Source organism: Condylostylus longicornis, unplaced genomic scaffold (assembly GCF_029603195.1).
Source record: "Condylostylus longicornis isolate FDR11 unplaced genomic scaffold, ASM2960319v2 ptg000038l, whole genome shotgun sequence".
Classification (NCBI taxonomy): Eukaryota; Metazoa; Arthropoda; class Insecta; order Diptera; family Dolichopodidae; genus Condylostylus; species Condylostylus longicornis.
The window spans coordinates 2,156,019-2,173,492 of NW_026578007.1; the positions used below are offsets into that span (position 1 = coordinate 2,156,019).

At 25.4% G+C, this 17,474-nt stretch overlaps 1 protein-coding gene across 1 annotated transcript in view; it reads left to right on the plus strand.

The window, feature by feature from the left end:
- The first annotated feature begins 267 nt into the window (after positions 1-267).
- Positions 268-17,474, plus strand: part of LOC129609117 (probable serine/threonine-protein kinase clkA) — a 79,255-nt gene continuing 62,048 nt past the window's right edge. Inside the window, exon 1 of the mRNA XM_055520997.1 lies at positions 268-474. Coding sequence (XP_055376972.1) covers positions 397-474 — 78 coding nt within the window. The 5' untranslated portion in view covers positions 268-396. The remainder of the gene's footprint in view (positions 475-17,474) is intronic.

A 17,474-nucleotide genomic window follows, 5' to 3' on the forward strand; every position in this document is an offset into this window, starting at 1 on the left:
AGTTGTTTATTATTATTTTCGAAGTTAAGAAAATAGTAAAGCTCTAAAATTATGGCAGATTTCTTGAGAAATTATTTAATTAACGGTTAAGAAGTCCACATAACGCAACAATTTCAGTAATATAAGTTCTCTGAATTGAAACTTTATAAACTATTTTCTGTTCTGTTTGAGCATAGCTTATTAGAGCAAAATATTTTATGTGTTTTAATATACTATTACTAATCAGATTCATTTTTTAATTAAATATAATTATTTTCAATTCTTTCAGGTATAATATTGTGTTATCAAAGGCCAAATCATAATTCTAATACAAATAATCATGGTAATGATAAACCAACACATGTACCACATTCACCATTTGGTCATAAATGGACTGAACCATATTTTGATGTTCAAATGCCTAGAAATGTAACATCATTAGTTGGTAAATCAGCTTATTTAGGATGTCGTGTTCGGAATTTAGGTAACAAAACGGTAAGTTAATTTTGTTCATAATATAATATTCAAGTTGAAATTGTTTGGATGAGATGTTGATAAATAAGCTCATTTTAATACATAATTAATATAGATCCTATATACACCCTATATACAATTAGCGTATTGCTCTTTATGTGTTGTATATTTTCCGCGTTAATATTAATAGTGTTCTAAGATATTAATAGTGCCGCGATTGTGTATGAATAACACTAGAATAATAGAACTACAATAAGAGCAAACTTGTAAAAATTATATTGTTTATATTAAGCGATAAGGTGGACAAATTTTATTTTTAAGTATGTGTAGAGTTACAAAGATTGTTGAAAACTTTTTCCCTAAAAACAACTGAACCTTTTGATTAGTGTATTGAAAGTTGAGACCAAAACAAGAGAATAACTTATATATTGTACGTGCTCAAATATTTTGAATATTATTTTTTGTTTTTGCAATTAACAATGCGACCTTGCTCACGTTCCTACAAATTGAGAATAACTTATAGACACTTTAAGCATAAATGGTTTCCTATTTTCCTTCTTTTTTTTTCTTTATGTAATATGAGTCTGCACCAGATGGTGTAAAATATAATATATTATCTTTTCATAAAAATATTCTTAAATTTTAATAAATTAAAATTTCTATAAATTTTTTTTTTCTAAAAAACTAGAAAAAAAAAATCTTATTGACCATTTTTAATGTCATCCCATTCAATTGGTTTTCCATCCGAACTTAAGGCTATCAAAAAGGTATATATAAAGTCAAAAATAAGAAAAACAAAAAAAACCATAAATGAACACCAAAAGTTAATCGTACTTATTGAATATCATAGAGAAAATGCTGAGTTTCATATAATTTTTATTTTTCTTATTCTAAAAAATTGCGAAAAACTTGAAAATTTCAATAAAACAAATTTTTGTTCTCATTCCAATAATGTAGTCCTAAATAACATCCTTGAAATTTTGTTGGCTTCATTCAATTCCTTTTTTTTTTCCATATCAGTCTACAAAAGAAAGAAATGTAGTATAGGACTGGGTAGTTATTATAAAACTGAAATTTCTTTAGAATGAAAATTAAATTATTTTCAATAAAAAAAAAATATTTTGCTGCTCGTGCTTCCTTAAAAGTGTTTGCATGCGTACGTGCATTTTGTTTTAGTCTTTATAGCTATATAAATTTTATATCACAACTGTGTAAGCATTGTAAATATTTGATATATAGATTTGGTAGAGAAAATCTAAAGGAAGAATATTTTTTATGTCTTCTTTAGAATAATACTGCTAATAAGGTTCTAACAACCTGGCCAGTGAATATTTTATAATAAATAGCTTAAGTATTTAAGGAATATCGACAATATTTTAATATTATGTATATCAGCTTCGTCTTACAGAAAAAATCGCGGAAAAACCTAATATAATGGATTGTTGGTAAAAGGTAAATTCTTTCGTTTAAAAAGAGCAAAATTCATGAACCATCTTGGATGTTTAAATGGGATCGACAATAATTATATTATATTTACGAATTGAAAACTTAAAACATCTAACAAAATCTTAACCATTACAAGATCCGTATATAGTTATGGCATGTGACAATACACGTAAAATATTAAATTTCTGGTACAAGGGTGATTCCGGATTTTTACTCATCATATAATTTTAAAGTTATTGGATTTATTCTCATTTGTGCTAGCATTAGCTGTACTCTTATCATTTGAAGTAAAAGCTACTACATGTCCGTGTGAGGAATGATTTTCAAAAAGCAGCTACTTTTGGAAAAGTTTCTATTCTAAAAAGTTGTATTAACATTTTTATTGAAAATTTGTAAGTAGTCCTTTTTATACTTCTAAAAGGAACAAAAAAAAAAATAGATCCCAACTCAAAACGATTTAAGTCACTTTTGTTTGTGAAATATTAAAATCCCTTGGGATTACATTCGGATATAATTTTTTTAATAATTGTTTCTCAAAAAAAGGAAAACAAACTAACGAAACAAAAGTCAATAGCAAAAACAAAAACAAAAAAGGCGAATAAGCAGAAAAGTAACATCCTTTTTAATAAAATCAAAATTTAGATAAATTTACAATAAATAAAAAAGTATACGGAAATTTCGGGAGAAAAATTATTATTATATATTAGGCTTCATAAGGTACAAAAAACAAAATAAATTACTGGGACTTTTAAAATTTATTCACTACGTTATACTTAAAAACTTGCGATGTTTACTTTGCACATTGAGAACTGTAGCTCACACAATTTTGTTAAAGAGTAAGAATTCGATTTTTTTATTTAATGTAAGAATTTGAAATTGAGCTACTGGAAACTACCTCTAACTTTTTCCTAATATACTACAACTACTTACCCGAACGACAATAAATAAGAACGAAATTTATTAAGTAAAATTCCATTTTTTTTTTCATGTAGTTTTCCACTAAAAAATTCATAAATCTGTTTCGTCCTTGTGACTAAACTTTTGCATAAATAAAATATTAGTTTCCATTTTATTTGTTTCAATTCGCATACATGAATAAAAAATTTTCTATTACTAATTTCGTGAATCCTTTCTCTTATATCAATGTTTTTGTTTGTTTTTTACATAGAATCAATTACGTGTGGAAACTACATAAACATTCTTTAACAAGAATTCATTATAGATAATTTCACATGCACATCAAAACTATTCGTCAAAACAATTGGTCTCTGATATATTTATGAATACAAATTGTTAAAGCCAAAAGAAAAAAAATAAAATAAAATAAATAAAATTGAGTGTAATTTATTTATTTCAAAAATTGAACAAAAAAATAATAATCATAAAATTACATGCAATTTATCACAAATCAATTGAATATTTTTAAAACTCAATTGCTTTCCAACAAAAAAAAACACGACAATATTAAAATTATATGAAAACAAATCGAAATTTTTATTGGATGTAATGAACGTTATATTGAACGAGGAATTTTTAAGTTGAGCAATCTACATTATTATGGCAAGAACGTTTTGATAAATACAAAAAAAAAATCGTACGACAAATATGTACGACATATAAAAGAATATACCCTTTAAATTGTTTATTTTTTGTAACTAATACGAACTCTTACTTAAATTAAATGGTATTAAAAATTTGTTATTCCGTACGCAGCTTTAAGAAATAATAATAGAAGATAAAAATATAGGAATTGGAGTCCCTGCTATTCAAGTTTAGAAGTAATCTTATAAAATATTGAGAACGTATTATTAATCAAACGAATGTGCAAATAAAATGTAAAAATTGATTAGGATTGTGTGAGTACTTTTAGTATAATTAATACAAAATGATTTCATAATATAACAGACACTTTATAGGCCGCAATATTCAAATATTATTTTTAAACTATTGAGTTAACACGAACTATTCTTAAACAAAGCCGAATAAAAAGAGAAAAAACAATTCCTATTAATAAAACCAATACTTTCTAAATGAAACAAATATTGTCGACATTACATCAATTCATTAAATTTCGGCTGCATTCAACAATAATGCTCTGACTGAATTATCCAGTTTACACCAAGATTTTTCTATAAAATATGGTCGAATACATTAATATACGCTGTACAAATATTCTAATTCATGTTTAAGTTTTCAAAAATTAAGCAAGCGATCAAATCAATTTATATTTTCAATTTTTTTTGTAGATTTATTTGCAACCTAAGATTGTTCTTAATACCACTGTTTCAAATGTAAGACTAAATTTTTTTTTCGTATCAATTCAAGTGCATTACAAAAGTACAAAATAACTGCAAATCAATATTACTTACCAATATCTTCATACATAGGATATATGTATATTTAAGGAAATGTTATGATACAGATCCATATGAAGTAACTACATGTGGAAATTTGCTAATATATTCCATTTAACGTGTGAGAAAACAAGAGGAAAGTTTTATTTTCATTAAATTGTTTCCAAGATTTTTAACTTGGAGATAAATTTTAAACTGATTGCATCAATAGTACAGTTATCCTTTGCATGCGATCATCTCGATTTAGAAAAATTCTATGGAAATCGCTAAAATTTCGGAAATCTAATAACTATAAATATTTCTATATACATATATTTTTTTAATAACTCCAAAATATAAGATTTAATTTTTCTTATCTAAAATTTGGGTATTAAAAGAACCCAAATTCTTATCTAAAATTTGGCTTTTAGTCTGAAAAGAACTTTCAGCGGGGAATTATGTTATTTTATCTCAAGAAACTCAGCGATGTATATGTGGTAATTTGGGCCAGAAACAACAAAATAAATTTAAGGTTCAATAATTAGAAAGCTACATCGACATTCAAATTTTTTTTAAATTTTTTGCAGGGGTGCTAGACTGTGATTTGGTATTAGGCTGCCTAATGAAATTGTCTATTAATTGAATTATCTTATAAGCAATTTTGATAAATACTTCTTTTTATGTAAACAAAACTCTCCTAGGAAATTAAAAAGAATTTCTCTAACTTAAATTATAAAAGGATTTGCTAGTAACTAGTTATTTATATTTAAAATAAAAGAAAACTGCTTAATGCAAATACTTTCCAAAATACCGTATCAAAGTCAATTTTAGAGTAAAACTGTTATATTCAATGATTTTACATAACAATCCTCTTTAGCGAATATTATTACAACTATATAACAGCAGATGTATGCATGTATGTTTGTATGCCTGTTATTTAGAAATGCGTACAAATAATATTATAACATTTCAATATATTTTGAAAAACATGACATACACATGAGACAAACTGAATAGAAAGAGCACGAAAATTGTAAAAAAAAAAGTAAAAAAAAAAAATAAATAAATATAGAAAAACAAAAAGGAAAACAAAGATAATATAGAGGAAAATTACAGGAAATTTTAATAATGCAAGACGTAAGCAGGTCTTGAAAATATTTTCACGCCATTTTGTAATACACATCATGTATACATATTCATGGATCTACATACATAAACATGTATACATACATTATTGCGGTACCTACATAAGTAAGTAAGTTTGTACATGTAATGCCGTTTTAACCTCTTTTTCGTTTTTTTGTTTTTTTTTTGTATCAAACAAATTTTCAAAATGTCAATTTGTTAGAAACGAAAATGTGTTTTACGTGCTGTATTGTTAGACAATAGAGAGTACAGTTAATATAACAGGAAAAGAAGAAAACAATCATTAAATGATAAATAACAGCATAAATAAAAAAAATGAAAAAGAAATAATAAATATGAAAACAAAAAACGCAAAAATGGTGGGGATAAAATTTTAACAATGATGATGACATGAAATCGGAAAAATCATGAAAAAGGAAAATAATGTATAAAAGAATGTTGTATTTGCATACTCAAAAACAATACAAAAATGCTTTATATTTCAGTTCATACGTACAGGCATATGCATATACATACATATATGTGTTATGTGTGCAAATATTTATACAGACATACATATGTATTTCCATATGTACATTTTCTTACCCGAATAAGCATTTTAAACTTAGTTTTATAATTTAAGATACTTTCTTTTTTTAAGAACATGAAATTTTTTCATGAAGTTTCGCTTTTTCTGGTCTCCTGAACCCGATATGCCTTTAATAGTCGATGACAACTTTAATAGTTTTAAGTATAATTTTATATTGGTAATGTTTCGACTAAAATTAACTAATCTTCTACTTTTCTAAGAAATCTATGTGTATATAAAAATTTTAATATAAGATGATTGCCAATACAAAGCAACACAAAATCTGTTACATTCTTATTGTTATATTTAATATTGTGAAATTGAAGGCTAGTAACTAAATAGTAGTAACTTGCCCTTTGTAAATCGATATAAAATAGATAGCACATTATACTTACCCAAATTTTAAAAAAAGACTCGAAAACTTTCATCAAGTCAAGTAATGTAGTGAAATAAATGTCCAATTTTATTTCGGGAATGACAACAAAGAGTCAAAAATTAAGATAGTGAACGTAAAAGACCTGCTTTTCCTAAAATTAGTTGCTTTGTATTATTTCTCACTAACACTTACTTGTAAGTAATTACACTTATTTAAAATTTTAAAAAAGTTAGTAAACTTTTAATTGGCATACTTGCTTATAGGACCATGTTGAAATCCAAATATATTAATATGTTCCTATAAGGAATAGTTCTCTTTGGAAATCATTGGCTTCTCCTTGACGTCTCTTTGGAAATCAAGCAGAATATATTATAGAATTTCGTTGAAACCTTTATATCATTTCATTTGATATACCTATAGCTGATATGCTTACGAGATCTGATTAAAAACTGTCATTATATCATTAAATCATTCCTACAAAATCTATTAAAATCATTGCATTTTTGTTGAATTGCTTATTAGTGCTAAGATTTTTCAATTTTTCATATTTTCTGTTTTGCCGAAGCATAACTGCAAGAAAGCATATATCTAGGAAATTTTTCTAAAAGACAGGTGGTTGTTTTTTCGGATCCATTTTAGAAAATTTAATTTTTGTCGAAAATTGTTTATGCGATATTTGGCATGAAAACCAATTCTCTAACCGAAATGAGTGTTGCGTTCAGTAAAATCTATAATTTATCGAACTGATAAATAATTCTGATTACTGAGTTAATGAAAATATTGAAAAATCAAATTTTATGTTAAAAGTTTTATTTTTATTAATTTTGCTAGAAAAATTATCAAAATATAACTTCCATGTACAATTGAAATAATGACAAAACAATAATAGAAAATTAGGGTAATACAAACTATCGACACGATCATCGGTGTAGTGGTTATGGCACTGGTCCTTTAATAGAGGGCCTCAATGATTGAAATGACTATCTATGATAGCATGCACTAGCCTTATGTTCCTCCTAGGAGTGAGCAAATGACAAAAACAAAAAGGTAATACAAAACTTACTATAACCCCATTTTGCGCTATGCTAACATAATCCATATGATACAATTTTAATACAGAATTAAATATTGTTTGTTGGGATAAACAAAACATGAGCATTTAAAGCTACAAGAAAGTACACGCAAATGTTATTTCCTTATCTAATATTAAATATACGGTTGACAGTTATTCGAAAATGTTTTGCAAAAGCGTTTATTCCGGTTTCAGGATTCGATTTTTTTTTCCTATACACCATATTAATTTACATATAGAGGAACTTTTTTTGCTGTATTTTACACATGGAAAAAGAAGAAAAATATTATTACTTCCTGGTAATTTACCATTTTTATGCTTGTGGCGTTCGAAATAATAGAAGTATTATGTTGGAAAATATATTGGAAATGGAAACTCTTAAAGCGATTCATATTAACATGTTGTGATACATCTACATTGTAATTTTAATAGTCAAAACAAGATTTCCTTAACAATTATCATTATTAAATTCATTATTTTATATCACATAGTATTTTGTATTTTAATTAAAGAGCTAGTCCTGAATATGGTGATATTGATTGTGGAAAATATTGTAACTAATAAATGACTGCGAAACAACTTTTCGGATCTAATGAATTTATTCAGTTAATTCTGTTGTTTAGAAAAAATTATGGGTTGTAGTTTTTTGGTTTAGTTTTGTATTCCTCAATTAATGATTTTTTCCTAATTTATCCTTGTTTACCCAAAAAACACATTGTCTAGTCATCATTAAAAACCTTCATTGCTTCAATATTTTAGGACTCAAATATGAGATTTCAACAAAACATTTTCATTAGTCCAATTGTGTTGGGGCGAACAAATTAATTCTCACTCAAAATTCCCAACTCCCTTGATTTCTCACTCAAAAATAGCACTCAAACTATTTTCGAATTTAAACATTTTTAAAAAAGTAAAATTTTCTTTTCAAATTGAAAAATTCTTTTCAATTTTTCAATCTGAAAAGAGAAAACAACTTTCCCTACGTAACAAAAAACATTTACAGGCCAAAATAGTAGTGAATGTGAATTGAATGAATTTTGCTGTTATAAACATGAAGTTTGAAATGTGCATCATTTGTGAAAAAACTACCTATAAAACTACAAAATTTTTCTTTAACGAAAAAACTGTTTGAAAAAGATTAGATTTCAAATTATTGTAAGGAGAGAATTCATGAATTCCACCTCTATATTACTTTTTTTTAATTCCATTTCATTACTTTTTGATGCAAAATTGAGAAATTCCAGTTGAATTCTCATAAATTTTAACTAAAAATAAAGTTATCTTCATTATACCAATTCAAAAAAAAAAAGAAAACCTATGTATACCTACATATATGTAGGTTTGTGATATGACTTTTGTTCACATTTTTCAGCCATAGGGGGTTTTTACAATACACCAAAGAATTGGGACAACAGTCGAATGAGAGCAAAACTAAAATGAAAATTTAGTTACTTTGATTTTTAACATTTTCTTTACGCAAAATTCTCAGAAAAAGCACATTTGACATTATTTGAACTACACACATACGTTCACATGCATAATATGTTACTGTAAAGATGTAATTTCATTTAGATTTTACGCATATTATAGATGCATTCGAGTGTTAAAAGATCTTTATGTATCGAAATTAAAACTTTTGATTTCAACTTTATTTTAAGGAAAACATGGAAAATTTAAAAAAGGAAAATTATTTTTCTATGTAAACATGTAAAAAATACATTTTAAAAATTTGCATTTTGTTTTTGTATTTTTGTAAGCAATGTTGACTTAAGGCAACTATTTGATACCAAATATGCATTCAATTGGATCATATTTTGCAATCAATTTATTTTGGATAAAGATTTCAATGAACTTAATCCTTCTTGAACTATAAAATTCTTCAGCAGATTATGTTAATTACGAATAGCATTGAAACTAATTGTTTACTTTGGAAATATTTATAGCAAATTTTAGAAAAAAGTTGTACTATTAAAGTCCTTGGCTTGGAGTTGGATTTAATAAATTTTATATATTTACGGCATAATCAAGAGTTTTCCAGGAACTTGTTCTCCACATATTAAAATTTTTTTTTTGTTCAGATAAACAAAGTCAATTTGACATCTTATTGAAAATATTAGTATAACCGATTGGTCACTCAATTATTGACACTAGGTTTCTCTCATACGATTACTCCAATGATAACTCAGGTAATAAAAAAATTTTTGTAAGTTATTTGGTTTCTAATTTTTATTTGGGCCCTGTTTGCAAATATTAAATCAATTTTGTAATTAAACTAAATTTTAAAGATAGCACAAACATATTCTGTTTAAGTATAACACCGATTCTATTCCGAACCCTTATCGTTAAAAATATAATATTGAAGTTTTTATTTCTTTTGCCGTAAAAACGTAAGTACATATGTATGTTTTTTATTTCATATGTACATATATATACATAGAAAATGAATTTTTAATTCTCGAAATATTTCAGGATACGAATTTAATAAATCTGTTTTATGTGTTCTCAATAACTAACGAACCAAACCAAAAAGGAATAAAAATCAAATTATTGAAAAACTTACAAAAATAAATTATGAATGTTTATGAATATGTGTACACTCAATATGTGTACATGTATGTGTGTATATTGTATATACTAATCAAAGCAAAAATCCTTTTAAAAACGGGAAGTCGAACATTCACAAATTAGAAACAAAAGCACGAGAGAAATTTATTTATTTTTCATTGAAAAATGAGTTTTTGAACTTCAATTTTGTATAGAATTTTACAGTTTTCTTTATATTTTGTAACATAATATAACATTTAGATATACAATTGCATGTAAGGAAGGTTAAGCGCGAATAAAAAATTATTTATACTGAGGTAGAGTGCTCTATTTGCCTGCTTTCAGAGTACAAGTGATTTTCAGCCTTAAACTAAACTTATTACCCTTGTATAATCAGCGATTCTCATAAGTGTGTTTTCCAAGAGTTTGAAATAATGGACAGAATTTAATGTGAACGAAAGAAATCAACAATTTCTTCCCTAATAATGGCCACCATTCAGAGTCTTTTTCACAAATTTGAAGCATTGTAATTAGAATATAACAAAATTTTTTTTATTCTGCAGTTATTTTAAGAACTTAAACAACCGCAACCAAAAATTTACTGAAATAGTGACTTTCCCATTAAACTGGTTAAAACGAAATTTTAGATTTTAACTTATAAGATGCGGTTGAATACTTTTTCTATTATATTTAGCATTATAATAAATCAAAGTAAAGTGTATCGTTAATTTGGTCTAGTTCAATTAGACGAATGGATAAAGCGATGCAGCTCTGTAATCCACTCAGAACTCATCGTTCGTTTTGGGAATGAAGAATTGACTTAAAATTAATTCTAATCGCATGGGCTAGACCAAATCTTTTGTAGATTCAAATTTGGTATCGTTATCAAATTAAGGCACACGATTCTACATATTCGATTTCGATAATTTAAAATGTTGAAATTTTTGAAATAATTTCTTAAAATTTACTTCAAGTCTCTCTGCTACAAAATTTGTTACATTTAAAAATGTCGTTTTGTGCAAAAAACCCCATCTATTACTGTCATCAATAAATTTGTTCAATATAACTGAATTTGTATGTTGTTTCGAAATCATTTTCTAGGCGATAATAATAATTACATGTTCAGATATAAGTATAAAACGAAAATGCATTCTTTTCGCGACTTGCATACAAAAGCTAGTTATTTTATGCTTTTTGATAAATTTAATTCTAAAAAGAAAAATAAAATATACAGGTAACACTATAAATAAAATGTAACTGTTTTCTAAAAGACAGAAAACAACAAAAACAATAACAAGACAAACAAGAAAAGTCAAAGTACCTAATGTTCAATAATATAACTGCGATGAGCTTCATAAACATGAGTGAAAAATTTGTTTTGAAAGTCAGTACGTGACTGAAATTAATTTTTATGTTGCGTTTTTCTTTCTTATTGTTTTCCTCAGCATAAAAACATGTAGAATGTTTCCAGAGAAAAAAAAAAGTAAAATGAAATTTTCCATTTCCAATTTGATTTGTAATATGAGATTAGGATAAAAAAAATAGAAAAAAAAAAAAGGAAAACAATAGCAAGAAAGTAAGAGAAAATTGAGTTTTCGAATAATTTTACTGCGGGTGTATACGTTGTTTGTACTGCAATAATAACAATAATTTTTTCTTCCTGTGCAACATTCTGCTGCGCCCTCTCACCAATATCATTCTAAAGGATTTGTATAATATGAAATTCTTCTTTAATTTTAACTCTTCTTCTCAAAAAGTTTTGAATAAAAAAAAAAATGTGTAGCTAAACTTCTTGCTTTGTTTTCGCTTATCAATATCAGTTTTTAACAATAAGTGGGGTAATTGTTTGTCGGGTAAGGAAATAATGTTTTAGTCATTTTTTTGTCGTATTCATGCATAGGTTAAAGCCCATACATACATACTTATATATATCTTATTATTATATAAAAATAAAAAAATGAAGCATTTAATTCTTAACTTTTAAAGAATGTGATGAAAAGTGATGATTGAATATTTCTTATAACCAAATTTTTGACATGAACACACGTTAAATTAACTTACCTGGATAAAAATTTGTAGATAAATGTCATTACATATTTAGAAATTGAATATATAAAGAAGAATCAAAAACAATTCAACAATTCTTCGCTAATTATTTTCATTGGTAGTCATACGGGAAAGTGCTCATTTCTTAAAATTCAAACAAAATAAAAAGTACTAAATAAAAGTCAATATTGAAATTAAAATAAATTGTATAATTTGTGTTTTATTTAACAATTAGAGAAGTGTGCAAAATTGATATAATGATGGGCTACTTCACTGCATACCTTTTTAAGATTGACCAACCTGATGCAGTAACTTAAAACGATAAATATGCAAATTCCCGTAGCCTCAGTGAAGGTCATGGAGGAAAAATTGTAACAAATTGAAGGCCAAATTGTAACCATAAAAATTTTGTGCAACAAGATTTGCTCATTAACTAAATTTTCTGATATTATAAAATTTTTCAGTATAATAGATGAGAGTTCTGTAAATATAATATTTTTATATGAAGCATAAATCTGCAACAATATTTCAAAACAGCATAAGCCGAATTTATTAAAAGAGCGTGAAAATTTCTGAAGAAAAATTAAAGATATTTAATGTAAAAGTAATATGATTAAACTGTAAAATATTTTAAACGTTGTATACTAGTTTCTGCGTGGAAAAATGTAAGTAGCAAGTGAATTACATTTAAACTTCCTGTACATCTTTCTCAAGTTAACATCTTTCTCAACTAAAGATTTAGTAGTTTTTATATAATATGTAACAAAATCAGGTCGAACCAATGGTATGTAATGTAGCACTTTTCTCCTCAAATAGTGAAAAAACTGTTTTTAAAAAGAATTATGTGTAGCTAATACACTATCCATCACTATCCAGGGACGCGGGCATATAGACAGACGAACGAACGCAGACAAAGTGAAACTAATAGCACTTGTTTTTCCAAATTATTTTAAAAAAACGTCAAAAATTAATCTTAAGTTTAATAGTTTATTAATAAGTTTAATAAAAGGAGGCATGTTATTAATATTTTACATCGACTTAAGTTGAATTGAGCTAATTTGAAATAAGTAACTAAAAGCAAATGTTGATTTAATAGCATTACATTTACAATAGTTATACATTCTTTGGATGTAAAATTTAATTGTCTAAATTTCATTTTTGGGTTACCTACAGCTAAGCGGCCACAGTTTTTTTCTAGAGTATTTTATTATGAAAACCCACAGTAATTTCCAAGTACGATTCAACCTACCCCTATATTAGTTCAGTTAAGTTGAGTATATGACTCAAGGTTATTTGAATAAGAAAAATATATAGAAACTATATTTTAGAACCCTATCTAAATCTATCAATAACCAATAAACTTGCAGTGTTTTGCATTAATTCTCGCTTTAAAAATTTGATTTCAATTCACATTTAATTCAGAAGTTTTTGAAATGTTAGGAATTTTTCTAACAAGCTTGTTAGAAACAATTTTAGATTGCAACAGTATGCACTTCTCAATAAACTTGGAATCAAAATAAACCACAAACCTATGTACTTGTTAAGCAATAATCAAACTGTTTTTATTCACGCACACAAATTGCATATTTATCTAGGTATACATATGTACATATGTGTATATTTTATCTTCATGTAAAATTTTAAATAACATGGTATTTATATGTGAGAAATGCGTTCTTATAAATTACTATTGTTATAACACAATTCCCATTTGTTATGCGGTGCCATAAATTTCAATTTTTTATTTTTAATAAAACCAAAAAATTAATTTACATTCACGCAACAATTATTTATTTTTTTCCCATATTTATGCGTGAGCTTTGTATGTTTTTTAGTAAAAGAAGTTCACCGAGTAATTTAAATTTTTCAAGCGAATTTCAGCGAGGTAACGAATATTTAATGGTTTAATTTTTAGCAAGAAAATTAATTGATTTGTTGAAAAATTTATGATATTCTTTAAAAAACAAATATTTTAAACACAATGCTGTAAATTTTTTATTGCCAATAATGTTATGGCATTTTATTATTATTTTAATTGAATGAAAGCCGAGTTTTTAGGCTTCTTCAATATTATTCGTTTTAATTTATTATATAGTTTTTAAGTAATGAGAATTCTTGTAAATATTAAGATTGATTTGAGGATAAATTCGAGTTTGAAAGAAAAGTCTGAAATAAATAATAAAATGAAAGGTAAATTCAGAAGCATTGCAGTCACAAATATTTGCTTAAAATTATTCGCCTGATAAATACAAATTATAGAATGTAACAGAAATGGTAGTGAAAATAATAATGAAAATGGAAATTAGAACAAAAATCGACTCCTTTCTTGATTTATTTCCGGTCTTTGTTAGAAAAAAAAGAAAATTAAAACGCACCGTTTGATTAAATAACAATGAAATTGAGTGCAGTTTAATTAAAATTTGTTATAGAATCAAGGAAATTAAACCTCCTAGAACCGTAAAAAAGAGGCGATCTTTTTGGAATAGAGCCTAACTAAGCCTCTCAATAGTTTGCAGATATATTTAAAATACATTTTTAATAGAAATAAATTATAGTGAGTGGTCATCCTATTTTCTATCTAAGTTTTTGTTTGTTTTTTTAATAAAAATTGTGAACATTGAATACTGAATTAAACAAGTAATATTACTAGTCACTAAATAGAATACTATTCATGTTAATAAATAGAATTTAATATTCATTTTACAAAACACCAATTTTCCTTGGCTTTTCTAAGTCCCATAATTAACCTCATTCTCTCTGTAATTTCTTTTTTGTTTTACATAATTCCTAGATGTGAAAAGCGCCCAAAAATTACTCTAATGTTCAAGAGAGGAAGTCTTGTTAAAAAAAGCAAGTAAAATATTTTTTCCATTCCCACATTAAGTTTTTTAAAATTCTGTTTGTCTAATTCTTAAAAAAAAAATTTCTCATAAACATCGGTAGGCGCTCAGGAATTGTAATATTTACTTGTATAAAAAAAAGGTTGATTTTTCTTTCAATGTATACAATTGCTATTATTAAATTCATTCTGCGAAATCCTAAATCAGTATTTTATTGAAACCATTACTCCTTCAGTTTGGACATAATTTATTTTGTTTCTTGTTTGCATGAAAAATCAAGGATTGATTTTAATTTTTTTATGCTTTCAATCTGAATTTACTGGATACTAAAGAAGTTCATATAATATGTATACATACATGTATTTAATTAACTGAAACCTGTCAATCTTTCATTATCTATAATTATGTCTAGGTCTTAAATCTATATAACAGAATTGCAAAGTAATATTTTAAGGTCTTTCAAATCAAATCAATCACACAAGTACAGTATTTATTTACTTTCTACAATACTTTCTTTTCCCCGTTTCCTTTTTAGTTTTTTTTTTATTGTGGCGTAAATTATCCTTGAATAGAAATTTATGGAATTTATTTGAAATCAAATTGAATAAAAAAATGGTGGAAAAAAAAACCAAAATTACCAAAACGAAAACAAAATCTACTTTTAAAAATGCTTTCAACCCTATAATGCATAAATGTAAGTTTAATCATAGACAAATAAAATTTTTATAAAAATTCATTGTAAGTCTATAAATACAAAATATACACACAACATGTCTATTTTTTATTAAAGAAAATTTCAAAGAAAAAAAAATATTAAAGAAAATTTCAGTAATATTAAAAAAAGGATAACAGAAAAGGATATTAATAAAATATAAATTTTTTTTTTGTTAGTACTTATATCTGTTATAAAGAAATTAGTTTCTAAGGAAAAATGAGTATGTATGTACTTATATAAATATCCTTAAAAAGATGAAAAAAAAATTATTTATTTTAATAAAATATGCGGTTTAAATATAAAAAATTTTTAAATGATTAAATTCCAAAAAAAAAAAATATTGCAAAATTTAATAAAATTTATATTTTTAGTTCGATTTGAAACGTGTGTGCATTGATAATTTATATTAAACTTATTATAGCCATTTTGATAGCAACGGATCGCAAAAGAGCACATTTCACTCTATAATAATTTGACTCGAAACTCAAAAATTTTAAATAGTTTTTAATGGGGACACTAAAAAGGGAAAACATTATTTCTTATTAAAATTTATTTCTTCTGGCATAATTTGTTCCATCTAGCCTCAGCTGCCTGAATTCAATAAACATTAAAAAATTTTTAACGATTTGTTCTGATATGATAAAATCATAGCATTTCAATACTAAAAAATTTGGTGTAAGGTATGCAAATACATAAAATACACTTAGTTTTATGCTTTCACTTAGAATTTTGATATAGTTTCGAATAAATAACATACCGAGACGTGATATAATTCGAAGACGTATAAGTAAATAAAGAAAAGCGTCTCTCTTTAGAAAACGAATTCTTGTTGATATCTTTTGTTGAAATTTTATAATTAATATTAAATTCGGTTACTTGTTGTAGTGCAAGGGAAATACGAAACAATAGTTAGGAATTTCATTGAAGTAGATAAAATAAATCGAATCCTCTTTGCACTTAGAAGACAATTAGAATCATTTTACTTGTAGAATAACTTTCCCATTGATATCACATTCGCATAAAATATTTTAGCACTCCGTATTAGACAATTTGAGGACGACAAGATTAAAAATTTACAAATACATAGTACATAAATTTACAGAATATAATTTTAAATTTTTCTGCTTAATCATATGAGATTTTGGGAAAAAGCATAAATGATGTTTAATTTTGGAAATATTTGTATAGTACGTGATAATTTCGTGAAATTGAAGAAGCTTTACATGAACATGTATTTCGAAATTCGCATTAATATTATATAATTCCAATTAATATAATTATAAAAAATTAAGTAAGTGTAGATATAATACAATCATAAATACTCAATGGAATAACAAGTCTTGAATCGGCACTGTTATCAAAATAAATATTAGTGCTGAAAAGAATTTTGAGAAGAAGTGCAAACATAATTTTTTTATTTTTTCAAAAAAACATTCCAAAAACATATTTTTCTCATCATTATCCTTTAGAATTTCTCTGGAGTTTTCAATAGATGTTTTTTTTATTTATAAACTTCATTAATTTAATGGTGAGATGTTTTATGTTTTTCTACCAAGTGTCTAATTGTTTTATAATGTAAAATACTTGGGATTTAAAATGAGAAAAGGAAAGTGTCTGAGTTCATAATAATGAAATGCAAATTTCAAATTCATAAAATTTTTTACCTATGCGGTTACAATGTTTTTAATTTCATAATTTTTTATGCATTCATAAACAACTTTTCACATAATTTGCTGTAATATTATTTTTAAAATTATAAAATTTATCAACGGAAATTAAGCTCTGTGGACTAAAAATAAAGCGAAAATAAAAATCGTGGCAGCAGAACATAGACTGTGAAAGTAATATTTGCAAAGTCGAAACCACACTCTCCTCTTTTGCTTAAACATTAAGTAGGAAACAATTTTTTTCAACATGAATATGTTTTACTTGAAT